The sequence below is a fragment of the Bradysia coprophila genome, unplaced genomic scaffold (genome assembly GCF_014529535.1).
Source record: "Bradysia coprophila strain Holo2 unplaced genomic scaffold, BU_Bcop_v1 contig_453, whole genome shotgun sequence".
Lineage (NCBI taxonomy): Eukaryota > Metazoa > Arthropoda > Insecta > Diptera > Sciaridae > Bradysia > Bradysia coprophila.
The window spans coordinates 986-17,095 of record NW_023503705.1 but is presented as its reverse complement, the minus strand read 5'-3'; the positions used below and the strand labels follow the sequence as shown (position 1 = coordinate 17,095).

The following is a 16,110-nucleotide window of genomic DNA, read 5'->3' as shown; positions in this document are numbered from 1 at the left end:
TCATAACGAAAAACGATACGTTCATTTTCCGTATAAACAATAATACAAATTACAAACCTTTCGAGTATAGGAGATGAGAATATTGGGCAGATTTTTCAACTGTCAAAAAATACAAATTTCAATCGAACAATACCGTAGGCAGCAACAGTACATTTTTTGTTGAGGCATGTGGGAAGGTTGTATTTCGAAGCAGAGGATATCCCACAGAAAATGTGAAAAATTGGTTTTTGTTCTTTTTTAGTTTTGTTACGTAAATCAACAGAACTTGATTAGGATGTTCGATAGGCAGTGATCAGTCCTAAATTAGTTCAGCATGACCAGCTTACATAAAATAATAAGATACATGGGAGCCTGTAGTGTACATCAACATGTTCAATTTCGTTAAAAGTAGCTCGAAGAATCAACGAATCAACAAAAAATTCTGATTTTATGGCGACGAGTCGTAGTGTCGCACTACTATAGTAGACGCGTTGTGTATTATTAATGGAAATGGATTGCACGTTTTCGTCAGCAATTTGGTAGCCCTAATAAGGGCTGTGTTTTTCAATGCAATCGGATCATTGCAATTTATAATTGGCGAAAATTCCCGTGTTTTAAGGAATTTACTTCTTTTTTGGTGCAGCTGCCTTCTTTGGTGCTGCTTTCTTGGCTGGAGCTGCCTTCTTGGGTTTTGGTGTTTTTGGCTTTTTAGCGGCAGCTTTCGGTTTCGTTGACTTTTCCTTTGGGGCTTTTGGTGCCTTCACGGAACCAGCCTTCTTTGCTGCTTTAGCTGGTGCTGCGGCTTTCTTCTTCTTTTCAGCACTTTTGGCTGCAGGCTTCTTCTTAGCTGGAGATGCAGCTTTCTTCGCTTTCGGTTTCTTTTCACCGGTCGCTGCCTTAGCTTTCTTGGGCTTGGCAGCAGCTTTCTTCGGTGCCGATTCGGACTTTGATTTTGCAACAGTAGCAGAAAGTTTGAATGAACCAGAAGCACCCTTGCCTTTGGTTTGGATCAATTTGCCACCGGTAACGGCACTCTTCAGGTATTTCTTGATGAAAGGCGATAGTTTCTCGGCATCGATCTTGTAATTGGCTGTGATGTACTTCTTGATTGCCTGCAACGATGAACCACCACGTTCTTTCAGGCTTTTGATAGCAGCATTAACCATATCGGCTGTTGGCGGATGGGTTGGCTTCACTCGTGGTTTCTTCGATGCAGCAGAAGCAGTCTTGCTTTTCTTTGCAGCTGGAGATGAGGTAGCTGGGGGAGCAGCTTCGGTCACAGCAGTGTCGGCCATTGTAAATGTTTTGTTTTTAGATTTCGGTTTGAAAGCGTTGAATGTTTGCGGTACACACGATTTGCGTATTTTTATTCGAAAAATGCGGTGCAAATGTGGTACTGACAAAACATTAGTCCCTCACGGAAACAACATCATGCCTGTATAGCACGATACAAAACTTTGCACAAAGTAGTCCAACCGTACACGATTGTCCAAATTGTTAATTATTTTGGGGAAACCCGAGAGCCGTCCGGGATGTTGTGATGGATTCGTAATGTCGACACTCTAATCTTAATCGTGAGGTCATCCAATCGTCCAAGGTTATTCAATGTCGCATGGAAAACGAGTGCGTCGTGACAGACGTGCAATCGGAACTTCGAAAGTTAATTTTTTAATGAAGTCAAATTAATGATCAATCGGGGTCCAGCGATTGCCCACAATGATTTTAGGCAGCAATGGAGTTACATGCATCGAAAGCAGTAACAAAATCCGTATGCATTTGGCTGTGTGTGGAAAAATTTGATGGTTTTAAGGGGCACTGCAACCTCTACATTCTATGGCGCTGTCCGCACACTCTTTCCAATTTCGATTTATTTCGATTCTTTTAATTTGGGCCCTCTGTGGCAGTTGGACCTTTAGCTAGTCCTCGTTCTTCGTCAGATTCACTTTTTTACCACTTTCGATCCATGGAACAACTATTGATTCCGACATACAAAAGCACAAGCACACCAGACATTCACGAGCCAACATTTACGTGAGGTTTTGTTCGATGTTTATTAGAGCTAACCTTTTCATCATCTAGACCTGTGAGTCTGGGAAATGTTTTTTTTTTCCTGACTGGAATAATCAGTGAAATGACCACAAACAGTAATGGTATGGCATGAAATCCACGCCACTAACACATTGAATGCGAGTTACAACGCGTTCGAATTTCTTCTGCAGACATCATTGTTTACTAACCCATTGACTGATTGACGCAAACAACAGACCGTTATTTTAACTCGGTTGGTGATGGACAAAAAATTTTATGTTCCAGAAAAGACAGTCAACGTTCGCCTTTAGGATCTTCCTTTAAAAGTGGAAAAAGTCGGTTTTCTTGACTGCCCCATATATGTCAACATCTGTACAGAAATAGCGACTGAAAGTGGACGGACCACACACAGCTCAAATTTATTTCTATTAACGAATTGTGGATGGGCGACATTGCATTTTGTTTGTTTGTCTTCTACTTAATGATTGCTAGCAGATTTCATAAAGAGACTGTCTAAATCTAATCAAGCCTAAAGCTCAGCGACCACTCTCAATTATGTAGAACAATATTAAAAATCATGGCCAAAGCCCAATTACAGTTAGACGGAGTAGAGCCACACCCAAAGTTTCGGAGTCGGTTTTTTTTGTATTATTTTCGAATTGATTTCAATGTTTTTCGTAAATGAAATGGTGGCTCTGAAAAGAGCCGTTTGTTTTGATGTCGGAGATTTCAATGTGAAACCATTTTTTTTTAAACCAATTTACTTGGAGCTGGTGTATTTGGTGACGGCTTTTGTGCCTTCACTGACAGCGTGCTTGGCCAATTCACCAGGCAACAACAGACGAACAGCGGTTTGAATTTCCCGACTGGTGATGGTCGATCGTTTGTTGTAGTGAGCCAAACGGGATGCTTCGGCAGCAATGCGTTCGAAAATATCATTAACGAAACTGTTCATGATACTCATGGCTTTGCTCGAAATACCAGTGTCTGGATGCACTTGCTTCAACACTTTGTAGATGTAGATGGCATAAGATTCCTTACGCTTGCGTTTCTTCTTCTTGTCGCCTTTCGAAATGTTCTTTTGCGCCTTACCGGCCTTCTTGGCAGCTTTTCCGCTTGTCTTTGGTGGCATGTTTACTGAACGATACACTCAATGAAACTATATCAATACCGTCACATTCGTACCGCACTTTTATATTCACTTTTGTTCAACGAGATGGCTCCGCCCATTCATCCATATGGTTGAACGAACGTGCATATAAAGACAGTAGACGCGTACGTTCGGTATCATTCAGTCATTCAGTTTCGTGCTGTAAACAAGTAAATTAAAAAACCAATTTGAAAAATGTCTGGCCGTGGTAAAGGTGGAAAAGTTAAGGGAAAGGCAAAGTCTCGTTCGAACCGTGCCGGATTACAGTTTCCAGTCGGTCGTATTCACCGATTGTTGCGTAAAGGCAACTATGCCGAACGTGTCGGTGCTGGTGCTCCAGTTTATTTGGCAGCTGTGATGGAATATTTGGCTGCTGAAGTATTGGAATTGGCTGGTAACGCAGCCCGTGACAACAAGAAGACCAGAATCATTCCACGTCACTTACAGTTGGCCATCCGCAACGACGAAGAATTGAACAAGTTGTTGTCGGGTGTAACCATTGCCCAAGGTGGTGTTCTGCCCAACATTCAGGCAGTTTTGTTGCCGAAAAAGACCGAAAAGAAGGCTTAAGTGCCCTGTATACTGGAAACATCTCGAGTATACCCGAAAAAACGCCCTTTTAAGGGCGACCAAAAATTTAACGAAAAACAATTGAATCATTCGATAGAATAATACGAGAAAAATAGAAGCTTTTCTGTTGGTGCTGCGTTCATTTTCAGCTGCAATTTTAAAGAACAAAGCGTTTTATGATGCGCAACTCGCATGGCTTTAATCAGAAAATATCAAATTTGTTATCGTCGCCTTAAGTCAGACGCTATACTCTTTGTAACGTACACAACTTGTGAATGAAGAAAAATGGATGGGTCCCTTTGTGTTGTTTTTTTTTTAGCCTTTTCCCTTACACAATAATTTCCCTAGCCCAATTTTGCTACTGTTGTTAACGCTCCATTAATTATAATCGAAAACAGAACTAATCTCAAGACGTACACATGCGTCACACATTCAGAAGTTTCATTCGAAATTCAATTTCATCATTAACATTATTCCTCTCATCATATAGGGTTTTGTATTATTATGTTCGAAAGTGAGTATCGAATCGTTTTTATTTATGATTTTGGCGGCCCTGAAAAGGGCCATTTTAATAAGCGCGTTGCTCTTGTTAACGCAGAATGATTTAACCTCCGAAACCGTACAATGTACGTCCCTGTCGTTTCAAGGCATAAACGACATCCATGGCTGTTACGGTCTTACGTTTAGCATGTTCCGTGTAGGTGACTGCATCTCGGATAACATTTTCCAAGAAAACTTTCAGAACACCACGGGTTTCTTCATAGATCAAACCGGAAATACGTTTGACACCACCACGACGGGCCAATCGACGAATGGCTGGCTTCGTAATACCTTGGATGTTATCACGCAAAACTTTGCGATGACGCTTGGCGCCTCCTTTTCCCAAACCTTTACCACCTTTACCGCGTCCAGTCATTTTTCAATTTTATTTTTTTATTCGAACTGTGCAACACAACGACCAAGTCGATACTGAATGTTTTGCAAGCGGTACGCACTCATTTATATACACTTCTCCCCTCCACTTGCATTTTCCGTTTTCCGGCTAAAATCTTCAATTTCCGCACAAATTTCGATTTTTCTCGATTTTCTATTTGCTGTCGACGAAATTAAGGAAAATCAAAAAGAAAATTTTCCGATTCCAGTCGACAAAGTTGGGAAAATGCAAACATTCCGTGCCATACAACGAGCTGTCAAAATGATATAAATAGAGGGGAATGTGTTGCGCTCTCCTCATTCTGTTTCTGATCGTTGACAAGCAAACAACAGCAAAAGAGAGAAAAATGGCTCGTACAAAGCAAACTGCACGTAAATCGACCGGTGGCAAAGCACCTCGTAAACAATTGGCCACCAAGGCTGCACGTAAAAGTGCACCAGCTACTGGTGGAGTTAAGAAGCCACATCGTTATCGCCCTGGTACCGTTGCATTGCGAGAAATCCGTCGCTACCAAAAGAGCACCGAATTGTTGATTCGTAAATTGCCTTTCCAACGGCTCGTTCGTGAGATCGCTCAAGATTTCAAGACCGATTTACGTTTCCAAAGTTCGGCTGTTATGGCTCTACAGGAGGCCAGCGAAGCCTATTTGGTCGGTCTGTTCGAAGACACCAATTTGTGCGCAATCCACGCCAAGCGAGTTACCATCATGCCAAAGGATATCCAATTGGCCAGACGTATTCGTGGTGAACGTGCTTAAGATGTTACATAAGTGACGACATCCCACAATCAAAATCGGTCCTTTTCAGGACCAACAAATTCATAACGAAAAACGATACGTTCATTTTCCGTATAAACAATAATACAAATTACAAACCTTTCGAGTATAGGAGATGAGAATATTGGGCAGATTTTTCAACTGTCAAAAAATACAAATTTCAATCGAACAATACCGTAGGCAGCAACAGTACATTTTTTGTTGAGGCATGTGGGAAGGTTGTATTTCGAAGCAGAGGATATCCCACAGAAAATGTGAAAAATTGGTTTTTGTTCTTTTTTAGTTTTGTTACGTAAATCAACAGAACTTGATTAGGATGTTCGATAGGCAGTGATCAGTCCTAAATTAGTTCAGCATGACCAGCTTACATAAAATAATAAGATACATGGGAGCCTGTAGTGTACATCAACATGTTCAATTTCGTTAAAAGTAGCTCGAAGAATCAACGAATCAACAAAAAATTCTGATTTTATGGCGACGAGTCGTAGTGTCGCACTACTATAGTAGACGCGTTGTGTATTATTAATGGAAATGGATTGCACGTTTTCGTCAGCAATTTGGTAGCCCTAATAAGGGCTGTGTTTTTCAATGCAATCGGATCATTGCAATTTATAATTGGCGAAAATTCCCGTGTTTTAAGGAATTTACTTCTTTTTTGGTGCAGCTGCCTTCTTTGGTGCTGCTTTCTTGGCTGGAGCTGCCTTCTTGGGTTTTGGTGTTTTTGGCTTTTTAGCGGCAGCTTTCGGTTTCGTTGACTTTTCCTTTGGGGCTTTTGGTGCCTTCACGGAACCAGCCTTCTTTGCTGCTTTAGCTGGTGCTGCGGCTTTCTTCTTCTTTTCAGCACTTTTGGCTGCAGGCTTCTTCTTAGCTGGAGATGCAGCTTTCTTCGCTTTCGGTTTCTTTTCACCGGTCGCTGCCTTAGCTTTCTTGGGCTTGGCAGCAGCTTTCTTCGGTGCCGATTCGGACTTTGATTTTGCAACAGTAGCAGAAAGTTTGAATGAACCAGAAGCACCCTTGCCTTTGGTTTGGATCAATTTGCCACCGGTAACGGCACTCTTCAGGTATTTCTTGATGAAAGGCGATAGTTTCTCGGCATCGATCTTGTAATTGGCTGTGATGTACTTCTTGATTGCCTGCAACGATGAACCACCACGTTCTTTCAGGCTTTTGATAGCAGCATTAACCATATCGGCTGTTGGCGGATGGGTTGGCTTCACTCGTGGTTTCTTCGATGCAGCAGAAGCAGTCTTGCTTTTCTTTGCAGCTGGAGATGAGGTAGCTGGGGGAGCAGCTTCGGTCACAGCAGTGTCGGCCATTGTAAATGTTTTGTTTTTAGATTTCGGTTTGAAAGCGTTGAATGTTTGCGGTACACACGATTTGCGTATTTTTATTCGAAAAATGCGGTGCAAATGTGGTACTGACAAAACATTAGTCCCTCACGGAAACAACATCATGCCTGTATAGCACGATACAAAACTTTGCACAAAGTAGTCCAACCGTACACGATTGTCCAAATTGTTAATTATTTTGGGGAAACCCGAGAGCCGTCCGGGATGTTGTGATGGATTCGTAATGTCGACACTCTAATCTTAATCGTGAGGTCATCCAATCGTCCAAGGTTATTCAATGTCGCATGGAAAACGAGTGCGTCGTGACAGACGTGCAATCGGAACTTCGAAAGTTAATTTTTTAATGAAGTCAAATTAATGATCAATCGGGGTCCAGCGATTGCCCACAATGATTTTAGGCAGCAATGGAGTTACATGCATCGAAAGCAGTAACAAAATCCGTATGCATTTGGCTGTGTGTGGAAAAATTTGATGGTTTTAAGGGGCACTGCAACCTCTACATTCTATGGCGCTGTCCCAACACTCTTTCCAATTTCGATTTATTTCGATTCTTTTAATTTGGGCCCTCTGTGGCAGTTGGACCTTTAGCTAGTCCTCGTTCTTCGTCAGATTCACTTTTTTACCACTTTCGATCCATGGAACAACTATTGATTCCGACATACAAAAGCACAAGCACACCAGACATTCACGAGCCAACATTTACGTGAGGTTTTGTTCGATGTTTATTAGAGCTAACCTTTTCATCATCTAGACCTGTGAGTCTGGGAAATGTTTTTTTTTTCCTGACTGGAATAATCAGTGAAATGACCACAAACAGTAATGGTATGGCATGAAATCCACGCCACTAACACATTGAATGCGAGTTACAACGCGTTCGAATTTCTTCTGCAGACATCATTGTTTACTAACCCATTGACTGATTGACGCAAACAACAGACCGTTATTTTAACTCGGTTGGTGATGGACAAAAAATTTTATGTTCCAGAAAAGACAGTCAACGTTCGCCTTTAGGATCTTCCTTTAAAAGTGGAAAAAGTCGGTTTTCTTGACTGCCCCATATATGTCAACATCTGTACAGAAATAGCGACTGAAAGTGGACGGACCACACACAGCTCAAATTTATTTCTATTAACGAATTGTGGATGGGCGACATTGCATTTTGTTTGTTTGTCTTCTACTTAATGATTGCTAGCAGATTTCATAAAGAGACTGTCTAAATCTAATCAAGCCTAAAGCTCAGCGACCACTCTCAATTATGTAGAACAATATTAAAAATCATGGCCAAAGCCCAATTACAGTTAGACGGAGTAGAGCCACACCCAAAGTTTCGGAGTCGGTTTTTTTTGTATTATTTTCGAATTGATTTCAATGTTTTTCGTAAATGAAATGGTGGCTCTGAAAAGAGCCGTTTGTTTTGATGTCGGAGATTTCAATGTGAAACCATTTTTTTTTTAAACCAATTTACTTGGAGCTGGTGTATTTGGTGACGGCTTTTGTGCCTTCACTGACAGCGTGCTTGGCCAATTCACCAGGCAACAACAGACGAACAGCGGTTTGAATTTCCCGACTGGTGATGGTCGATCGTTTGTTGTAGTGAGCCAAACGGGATGCTTCGGCAGCAATGCGTTCGAAAATATCATTAACGAAACTGTTCATGATACTCATGGCTTTGCTCGAAATACCAGTGTCTGGATGCACTTGCTTCAACACTTTGTAGATGTAGATGGCATAAGATTCCTTACGCTTGCGTTTCTTCTTCTTGTCGCCTTTCGAAATGTTCTTTTGCGCCTTACCGGCCTTCTTGGCAGCTTTTCCGCTTGTCTTTGGTGGCATGTTTACTGAACGATACACTCAATGAAACTATATCAATACCGTCACATTCGTACCGCACTTTTATATTCACTTTTGTTCAACGAGATGGCTCCGCCCATTCATCCATATGGTTGAACGAACGTGCATATAAAGACAGTAGACGCGTACGTTCGGTATCATTCAGTCATTCAGTTTCGTGCTGTAAACAAGTAAATTAAAAAACCAATTTGAAAAATGTCTGGCCGTGGTAAAGGTGGAAAAGTTAAGGGAAAGGCAAAGTCTCGTTCGAACCGTGCCGGATTACAGTTTCCAGTCGGTCGTATTCACCGATTGTTGCGTAAAGGCAACTATGCCGAACGTGTCGGTGCTGGTGCTCCAGTTTATTTGGCAGCTGTGATGGAATATTTGGCTGCTGAAGTATTGGAATTGGCTGGTAACGCAGCCCGTGACAACAAGAAGACCAGAATCATTCCACGTCACTTACAGTTGGCCATCCGCAACGACGAAGAATTGAACAAGTTGTTGTCGGGTGTAACCATTGCCCAAGGTGGTGTTCTGCCCAACATTCAGGCAGTTTTGTTGCCGAAAAAGACCGAAAAGAAGGCTTAAGTGCCCTGTATACTGGAAACATCTCGAGTATACCCGAAAAAACGCCCTTTTTAGGGCGACCAAAAATTTAACGAAAAACAATTGAATCATTCGATAGAATAATACGAGAAAAATAGAAGCTTTTCTGTTGGTGCTGCGTTCATTTTCAGCTGCAATTTTAAAGAACAAAGCGTTTTATGATGCGCAACTCGCATGGCTTTAATCAGAAAATATCAAATTTGTTATCGTCGCCTTAAGTCAGACGCTATACTCTTTGTAACGTACACAACTTGTGAATGAAGAAAAATGGATGGGTCCCTTTGTTGTTTTTTTTTTTAGCCTTTTCCCTTACACAATAATTTCCCTAGCCCAATTTTGCTACTGTTGTTAACGCTCCATTAATTATAATCGAAAACAGAACTAATCTCAAGACGTACACATGCGTCACACATTCAGAAGTTTCATTCGAAATTCAATTTCATCATTAACATTATTCCTCTCATCATATAGGGTTTTGTATTATTATGTTCGAAAGTGAGTATCGAATCGTTTTTATTTATGATTTTGGCGGCCCTGAAAAGGGCCATTTTAATAAGCGCGTTGCTCTTGTTAACGCAGAATGATTTAACCTCCGAAACCGTACAATGTACGTCCCTGTCGTTTCAAGGCATAAACGACATCCATGGCTGTTACGGTCTTACGTTTAGCATGTTCCGTGTAGGTGACTGCATCTCGGATAACATTTTCCAAGAAAACTTTCAGAACACCACGGGTTTCTTCATAGATCAAACCGGAAATACGTTTGACACCACCACGACGGGCCAATCGACGAATGGCTGGCTTCGTAATACCTTGGATGTTATCACGCAAAACTTTGCGATGACGCTTGGCGCCTCCTTTTCCCAAACCTTTACCACCTTTACCGCGTCCAGTCATTTTTCAATTTTATTTTTTTATTCGAACTGTGCAACACAACGACCAAGTCGATACTGAATGTTTTGCAAGCGGTACGCACTCATTTATATACACTTCTCCCCTCCACTTGCATTTTCCGTTTTCCGGCTAAAATCTTCAATTTCCGCACAAATTTCGATTTTTCTCGATTTTCTATTTGCTGTCGACGAAATTAAGGAAAATCAAAAAGAAAATTTTCCGATTCCAGTCGACAAAGTTGGGAAAATGCAAACATTCCGTGCCATACAACGAGCTGTCAAAATGATATAAATAGAGGGGAATGTGTTGCGCTCTCCTCATTCTGTTTCTGATCGTTGACAAGCAAACAACAGCAAAAGAGAGAAAAATGGCTCGTACAAAGCAAACTGCACGTAAATCGACCGGTGGCAAAGCACCTCGTAAACAATTGGCCACCAAGGCTGCACGTAAAAGTGCACCAGCTACTGGTGGAGTTAAGAAGCCACATCGTTATCGCCCTGGTACCGTTGCATTGCGAGAAATCCGTCGCTACCAAAAGAGCACCGAATTGTTGATTCGTAAATTGCCTTTCCAACGGCTCGTTCGTGAGATCGCTCAAGATTTCAAGACCGATTTACGTTTCCAAAGTTCGGCTGTTATGGCTCTACAGGAGGCCAGCGAAGCCTATTTGGTCGGTCTGTTCGAAGACACCAATTTGTGCGCAATCCACGCCAAGCGAGTTACCATCATGCCAAAGGATATCCAATTGGCCAGACGTATTCGTGGTGAACGTGCTTAAGATGTTACATAAGTGACGACATCCCACAATCAAAATCGGTCCTTTTCAGGACCAACAAATTCATAACGAAAAACGATACGTTCATTTTCCGTATAAACAATAATACAAATTACAAACCTTTCGAGTATAGGAGATGAGAATATTGGGCAGATTTTTCAACTGTCAAAAAATACAAATTTCAATCGAACAATACCGTAGGCAGCAACAGTACATTTTTTGTTGAGGCATGTGGGAAGGTTGTATTTCGAAGCAGAGGATATCCCACAGAAAATGTGAAAAATTGGTTTTTGTTCTTTTTTAGTTTTGTTACGTAAATCAACAGAACTTGATTAGGATGTTCGATAGGCAGTGATCAGTCCTAAATTAGTTCAGCATGACCAGCTTACATAAAATAATAAGATACATGGGAGCCTGTAGTGTACATCAACATGTTCAATTTCGTTAAAAGTAGCTCGAAGAATCAACGAATCAACAAAAAATTCTGATTTTATGGCGACGAGTCGTAGTGTCGCACTACTATAGTAGACGCGTTGTGTATTATTAATGGAAATGGATTGCACGTTTTCGTCAGCAATTTGGTAGCCCTAATAAGGGCTGTGTTTTTCAATGCAATCGGATCATTGCAATTTATAATTGGCGAAAATTCCCGTGTTTTAAGGAATTTACTTCTTTTTTGGTGCAGCTGCCTTCTTTGGTGCTGCTTTCTTGGCTGGAGCTGCCTTCTTGGGTTTTGGTGTTTTTGGCTTTTTAGCGGCAGCTTTCGGTTTCGTTGACTTTTCCTTTGGGGCTTTTGGTGCCTTCACGGAACCAGCCTTCTTTGCTGCTTTAGCTGGTGCTGCGGCTTTCTTCTTCTTTTCAGCACTTTTGGCTGCAGGCTTCTTCTTAGCTGGAGATGCAGCTTTCTTCGCTTTCGGTTTCTTTTCACCGGTCGCTGCCTTAGCTTTCTTGGGCTTGGCAGCAGCTTTCTTCGGTGCCGATTCGGACTTTGATTTTGCAACAGTAGCAGAAAGTTTGAATGAACCAGAAGCACCCTTGCCTTTGGTTTGGATCAATTTGCCACCGGTAACGGCACTCTTCAGGTATTTCTTGATGAAAGGCGATAGTTTCTCGGCATCGATCTTGTAATTGGCTGTGATGTACTTCTTGATTGCCTGCAACGATGAACCACCACGTTCTTTCAGGCTTTTGATAGCAGCATTAACCATATCGGCTGTTGGCGGATGGGTTGGCTTCACTCGTGGTTTCTTCGATGCAGCAGAAGCAGTCTTGCTTTTCTTTGCAGCTGGAGATGAGGTAGCTGGGGGAGCAGCTTCGGTCACAGCAGTGTCGGCCATTGTAAATGTTTTGTTTTTAGATTTCGGTTTGAAAGCGTTGAATGTTTGCGGTACACACGATTTGCGTATTTTTATTCGAAAAATGCGGTGCAAATGTGGTACTGACAAAACATTAGTCCCTCACGGAAACAACATCATGCCTGTATAGCACGATACAAAACTTTGCACAAAGTAGTCCAACCGTACACGATTGTCCAAATTGTTAATTATTTTGGGGAAACCCGAGAGCCGTCCGGGATGTTGTGATGGATTCGTAATGTCGACACTCTAATCTTAATCGTGAGGTCATCCAATCGTCCAAGGTTATTCAATGTCGCATGGAAAACGAGTGCGTCGTGACAGACGTGCAATCGGAACTTCGAAAGTTAATTTTTTAATGAAGTCAAATTAATGATCAATCGGGGTCCAGCGATTGCCCACAATGATTTTAGGCAGCAATGGAGTTACATGCATCGAAAGCAGTAACAAAATCCGTATGCATTTGGCTGTGTGTGGAAAAATTTGATGGTTTTAAGGGGCACTGCAACCTCTACATTCTATGGCGCTGTCCGCACACTCTTTCCAATTTCGATTTATTTCGATTCTTTTAATTTGGGCCCTCTGTGGCAGTTGGACCTTTAGCTAGTCCTCGTTCTTCGTCAGATTCACTTTTTTACCACTTTCGATCCATGGAACAACTATTGATTCCGACATACAAAAGCACAAGCACACCAGACATTCACGAGCCAACATTTACGTGAGGTTTTGTTCGATGTTTATTAGAGCTAACCTTTTCATCATCTAGACCTGTGAGTCTGGGAAATGTTTTTTTTTTCCTGACTGGAATAATCAGTGAAATGACCACAAACAGTAATGGTATGGCATGAAATCCACGCCACTAACACATTGAATGCGAGTTACAACGCGTTCGAATTTCTTCTGCAGACATCATTGTTTACTAACCCATTGACTGATTGACGCAAACAACAGACCGTTATTTTAACTCGGTTGGTGATGGACAAAAAATTTTATGTTCCAGAAAAGACAGTCAACGTTCGCCTTTAGGATCTTCCTTTAAAAGTGGAAAAAGTCGGTTTTCTTGACTGCCCCATATATGTCAACATCTGTACAGAAATAGCGACTGAAAGTGGACGGACCACACACAGCTCAAATTTATTTCTATTAACGAATTGTGGATGGGCGACATTGCATTTTGTTTGTTTGTCTTCTACTTAATGATTGCTAGCAGATTTCATAAAGAGACTGTCTAAATCTAATCAAGCCTAAAGCTCAGCGACCACTCTCAATTATGTAGAACAATATTAAAAATCATGGCCAAAGCCCAATTACAGTTAGACGGAGTAGAGCCACACCCAAAGTTTCGGAGTCGGTTTTTTTTGTATTATTTTCGAATTGATTTCAATGTTTTTCGTAAATGAAATGGTGGCTCTGAAAAGAGCCGTTTGTTTTGATGTCGGAGATTTCAATGTGAAACCATTTTTTTTTAAAACCAATTTACTTGGAGCTGGTGTATTTGGTGACGGCTTTTGTGCCTTCACTGACAGCGTGCTTGGCCAATTCACCAGGCAACAACAGACGAACAGCGGTTTGAATTTCCCGACTGGTGATGGTCGATCGTTTGTTGTAGTGAGCCAAACGGGATGCTTCGGCAGCAATGCGTTCGAAAATATCATTAACGAAACTGTTCATGATACTCATGGCTTTGCTCGAAATACCAGTGTCTGGATGCACTTGCTTCAACACTTTGTAGATGTAGATGGCATAAGATTCCTTACGCTTGCGTTTCTTCTTCTTGTCGCCTTTCGAAATGTTCTTTTGCGCCTTACCGGCCTTCTTGGCAGCTTTTCCGCTTGTCTTTGGTGGCATGTTTACTGAACGATACACTCAATGAAACTATATCAATACCGTCACATTCGTACCGCACTTTTATATTCACTTTTGTTCAACGAGATGGCTCCGCCCATTCATCCATATGGTTGAACGAACGTGCATATAAAGACAGTAGACGCGTACGTTCGGTATCATTCAGTCATTCAGTTTCGTGCTGTAAACAAGTAAATTAAAAAACCAATTTGAAAAATGTCTGGCCGTGGTAAAGGTGGAAAAGTTAAGGGAAAGGCAAAGTCTCGTTCGAACCGTGCCGGATTACAGTTTCCAGTCGGTCGTATTCACCGATTGTTGCGTAAAGGCAACTATGCCGAACGTGTCGGTGCTGGTGCTCCAGTTTATTTGGCAGCTGTGATGGAATATTTGGCTGCTGAAGTATTGGAATTGGCTGGTAACGCAGCCCGTGACAACAAGAAGACCAGAATCATTCCACGTCACTTACAGTTGGCCATCCGCAACGACGAAGAATTGAACAAGTTGTTGTCGGGTGTAACCATTGCCCAAGGTGGTGTTCTGCCCAACATTCAGGCAGTTTTGTTGCCGAAAAAGACCGAAAAGAAGGCTTAAGTGCCCTGTATACTGGAAACATCTCGAGTATACCCGAAAAAACGCCCTTTTAAGGCGACCAAAAATTTAACGAAAAACAATTGAATCATTCGATAGAATAATACGAGAAAAATAGAAGCTTTTCTGTTGGTGCTGCGTTCATTTTCAGCTGCAATTTTAAAGAACAAAGCGTTTTATGATGCGCAACTCGCATGGCTTTAATCAGAAAATATCAAATTTGTTATCGTCGCCTTAAGTCAGACGCTATACTCTTTGTAACGTACACAACTTGTGAATGAAGAAAAATGGATGGGTCCCTTTGTGTTGTTTTTTTTTTTAGCCTTTTCCCTTACACAATAATTTCCCTAGCCCAATTTTGCTACTGTTGTTAACGCTCCATTAATTATAATCGAAAACAGAACTAATCTCAAGACGTACACATGCGTCACACATTCAGAAGTTTCATTCGAAATTCAATTTCATCATTAACATTATTCCTCTCATCATATAGGGTTTTGTATTATTATGTTCGAAAGTGAGTATCGAATCGTTTTTATTTATGATTTTGGCGGCCCTGAAAAGGGCCATTTTAATAAGCGCGTTGCTCTTGTTAACGCAGAATGATTTAACCTCCGAAACCGTACAATGTACGTCCCTGTCGTTTCAAGGCATAAACGACATCCATGGCTGTTACGGTCTTACGTTTAGCATGTTCCGTGTAGGTGACTGCATCTCGGATAACATTTTCCAAGAAAACTTTCAGAACACCACGGGTTTCTTCATAGATCAAACCGGAAATACGTTTGACACCACCACGACGGGCCAATCGACGAAATGGCTGGCTTCGTAATACCTTGGATGTTATCACGCAAAACTTTGCGATGACGCTTGGCGCCTCCTTTTCCCAAACCTTTACCACCTTTACCGCGTCCAGTCATTTTTCAATTTTATTTTTTTATTCGAACTGTGCAACACAACGACCAAGTCGATACTGAATGTTTTGCAAGCGGTACGCACTCATTTATATACACTTCTCCCCTCCACTTGCATTTTCCGTTTTCCGGCTAAAATCTTCAATTTCCGCACAAATTTCGATTTTTTCTCGATTTTTCTATTTGCTGTCGACGAAATTAAGGAAAATCAAAAAGAAAATTTTCCGATTCCAGTCGACAAAGTTGGGAAAATGCAAACATTCCGTGCCATACAACGAGCTGTCAAAAATGATATAAAATAGAGGGGAATGTGTTGCGCTCTACTCATTCTGTTTCTGATCGTTGACAAGCAAACAACAGCAAAAGAGAGAAAAATGGCTCGTACAAAGCAAACTGCACGTAAATCGACCGGTGGCAAAGCACCTCGTAAACAATTGGCCACCAAGGCTGCACGTAAAAGTGCACCAGCTACTGGTGGAGTTAAGAAGCCACATCGTTATCGCCCTGGTACCGTT

General features: G+C 41.6%; 12 protein-coding genes across 12 annotated transcripts; 3 read left to right on the top strand and 9 right to left on the bottom strand.

Moving 5' to 3' along the window:
• Positions 1–518: 518 nt before the first annotated feature.
• Positions 519–1,363, bottom strand: LOC119082502 (histone H1-like). The gene has a single exon (XM_037192018.1). It carries the CDS (start codon positions 1,272–1,274, stop codon positions 603–605), a length of 672 nt encoding a protein of 223 aa, XP_037047913.1. The 5' UTR covers positions 1,275–1,363; the 3' UTR covers positions 519–602.
• Positions 1,364–2,703: 1,340 nt separating this feature from the next.
• Positions 2,704–3,161, bottom strand: LOC119082504 (histone H2B-like). The gene has a single exon (XM_037192020.1). The coding sequence runs from the start codon at positions 3,137–3,139 to the stop codon at positions 2,768–2,770; it is 372 nt and encodes a 123-aa protein (XP_037047915.1). The 5' UTR covers positions 3,140–3,161; the 3' UTR covers positions 2,704–2,767.
• A 131-nt stretch (positions 3,162–3,292) lies between these two features.
• LOC119082503 (histone H2A) lies at positions 3,293–3,791 on the top strand. The gene has a single exon (XM_037192019.1). The coding sequence runs from the start codon at positions 3,353–3,355 to the stop codon at positions 3,725–3,727; it is 375 nt and encodes a 124-aa protein (XP_037047914.1). The 5' UTR covers positions 3,293–3,352; the 3' UTR covers positions 3,728–3,791.
• Positions 3,792–4,280: 489 nt separating this feature from the next.
• On the bottom strand, positions 4,281–4,714 carry LOC119082505 (histone H4). The gene has a single exon (XM_037192021.1). The coding sequence runs from the start codon at positions 4,641–4,643 to the stop codon at positions 4,332–4,334; it is 312 nt and encodes a 103-aa protein (XP_037047916.1). The 5' UTR covers positions 4,644–4,714; the 3' UTR covers positions 4,281–4,331.
• A 1,282-nt stretch (positions 4,715–5,996) lies between these two features.
• On the bottom strand, positions 5,997–6,841 carry LOC119082494 (histone H1-like). The gene has a single exon (XM_037192008.1). It carries the CDS (start codon positions 6,750–6,752, stop codon positions 6,081–6,083), a length of 672 nt encoding a protein of 223 aa, XP_037047903.1. The 5' UTR covers positions 6,753–6,841; the 3' UTR covers positions 5,997–6,080.
• Positions 6,842–8,242: 1,401 nt separating this feature from the next.
• LOC119082495 (histone H2B-like) lies at positions 8,243–8,640 on the bottom strand. Its single transcript, XM_037192010.1, has one exon. It carries the CDS (start codon positions 8,616–8,618, stop codon positions 8,247–8,249), a length of 372 nt encoding a protein of 123 aa, XP_037047905.1. The 5' UTR covers positions 8,619–8,640; the 3' UTR covers positions 8,243–8,246.
• Positions 8,641–8,771: 131 nt separating this feature from the next.
• Positions 8,772–9,266, top strand: LOC119082496 (histone H2A). The gene has a single exon (XM_037192011.1). It carries the CDS (start codon positions 8,832–8,834, stop codon positions 9,204–9,206), a length of 375 nt encoding a protein of 124 aa, XP_037047906.1. The 5' UTR covers positions 8,772–8,831; the 3' UTR covers positions 9,207–9,266.
• A 492-nt stretch (positions 9,267–9,758) lies between these two features.
• Positions 9,759–10,192, bottom strand: LOC119082500 (histone H4). The gene has a single exon (XM_037192015.1). It carries the CDS (start codon positions 10,119–10,121, stop codon positions 9,810–9,812), a length of 312 nt encoding a protein of 103 aa, XP_037047910.1. The 5' UTR covers positions 10,122–10,192; the 3' UTR covers positions 9,759–9,809.
• Positions 10,193–11,474: 1,282 nt separating this feature from the next.
• Positions 11,475–12,319, bottom strand: LOC119082497 (histone H1-like). Its single transcript, XM_037192012.1, has one exon. It carries the CDS (start codon positions 12,228–12,230, stop codon positions 11,559–11,561), a length of 672 nt encoding a protein of 223 aa, XP_037047907.1. The 5' UTR covers positions 12,231–12,319; the 3' UTR covers positions 11,475–11,558.
• Positions 12,320–13,720: 1,401 nt separating this feature from the next.
• On the bottom strand, positions 13,721–14,129 carry LOC119082499 (histone H2B-like). The gene has a single exon (XM_037192014.1). The coding sequence runs from the start codon at positions 14,094–14,096 to the stop codon at positions 13,725–13,727; it is 372 nt and encodes a 123-aa protein (XP_037047909.1). The 5' UTR covers positions 14,097–14,129; the 3' UTR covers positions 13,721–13,724.
• A 120-nt stretch (positions 14,130–14,249) lies between these two features.
• LOC119082498 (histone H2A) lies at positions 14,250–14,738 on the top strand. The gene has a single exon (XM_037192013.1). The coding sequence runs from the start codon at positions 14,310–14,312 to the stop codon at positions 14,682–14,684; it is 375 nt and encodes a 124-aa protein (XP_037047908.1). The 5' UTR covers positions 14,250–14,309; the 3' UTR covers positions 14,685–14,738.
• Positions 14,739–15,237: 499 nt separating this feature from the next.
• Positions 15,238–15,672, bottom strand: LOC119082501 (histone H4-like). Its single transcript, XM_037192017.1, is given in 2 exon segments — positions 15,238–15,495; positions 15,497–15,672. Coding segments are annotated over 2 exon segments (312 nt in total). The 5' UTR covers positions 15,602–15,672; the 3' UTR covers positions 15,238–15,288.
• Between the last annotated feature and the right edge of the window lie 438 nt (positions 15,673–16,110).

Coding starts and splice junctions, on each gene's coding strand:
- LOC119082496 (XM_037192011.1), top strand. CDS start 8,832: ATGTCTGGCCGTGGTAAAGGTGGAAAAGTTAAGGGAAAGGCAAAGTCT.
- LOC119082502 (XM_037192018.1), bottom strand. CDS start 1,274: ATGGCCGACACTGCTGTGACCGAAGCTGCTCCCCCAGCTACCTCATCT.
- LOC119082504 (XM_037192020.1), bottom strand. CDS start 3,139: ATGCCACCAAAGACAAGCGGAAAAGCTGCCAAGAAGGCCGGTAAGGCG.
- LOC119082505 (XM_037192021.1), bottom strand. CDS start 4,643: ATGACTGGACGCGGTAAAGGTGGTAAAGGTTTGGGAAAAGGAGGCGCC.
- LOC119082499 (XM_037192014.1), bottom strand. CDS start 14,096: ATGCCACCAAAGACAAGCGGAAAAGCTGCCAAGAAGGCCGGTAAGGCG.
- LOC119082497 (XM_037192012.1), bottom strand. CDS start 12,230: ATGGCCGACACTGCTGTGACCGAAGCTGCTCCCCCAGCTACCTCATCT.
- LOC119082495 (XM_037192010.1), bottom strand. CDS start 8,618: ATGCCACCAAAGACAAGCGGAAAAGCTGCCAAGAAGGCCGGTAAGGCG.
- LOC119082503 (XM_037192019.1), top strand. CDS start 3,353: ATGTCTGGCCGTGGTAAAGGTGGAAAAGTTAAGGGAAAGGCAAAGTCT.
- LOC119082500 (XM_037192015.1), bottom strand. CDS start 10,121: ATGACTGGACGCGGTAAAGGTGGTAAAGGTTTGGGAAAAGGAGGCGCC.
- LOC119082498 (XM_037192013.1), top strand. CDS start 14,310: ATGTCTGGCCGTGGTAAAGGTGGAAAAGTTAAGGGAAAGGCAAAGTCT.
- LOC119082494 (XM_037192008.1), bottom strand. CDS start 6,752: ATGGCCGACACTGCTGTGACCGAAGCTGCTCCCCCAGCTACCTCATCT.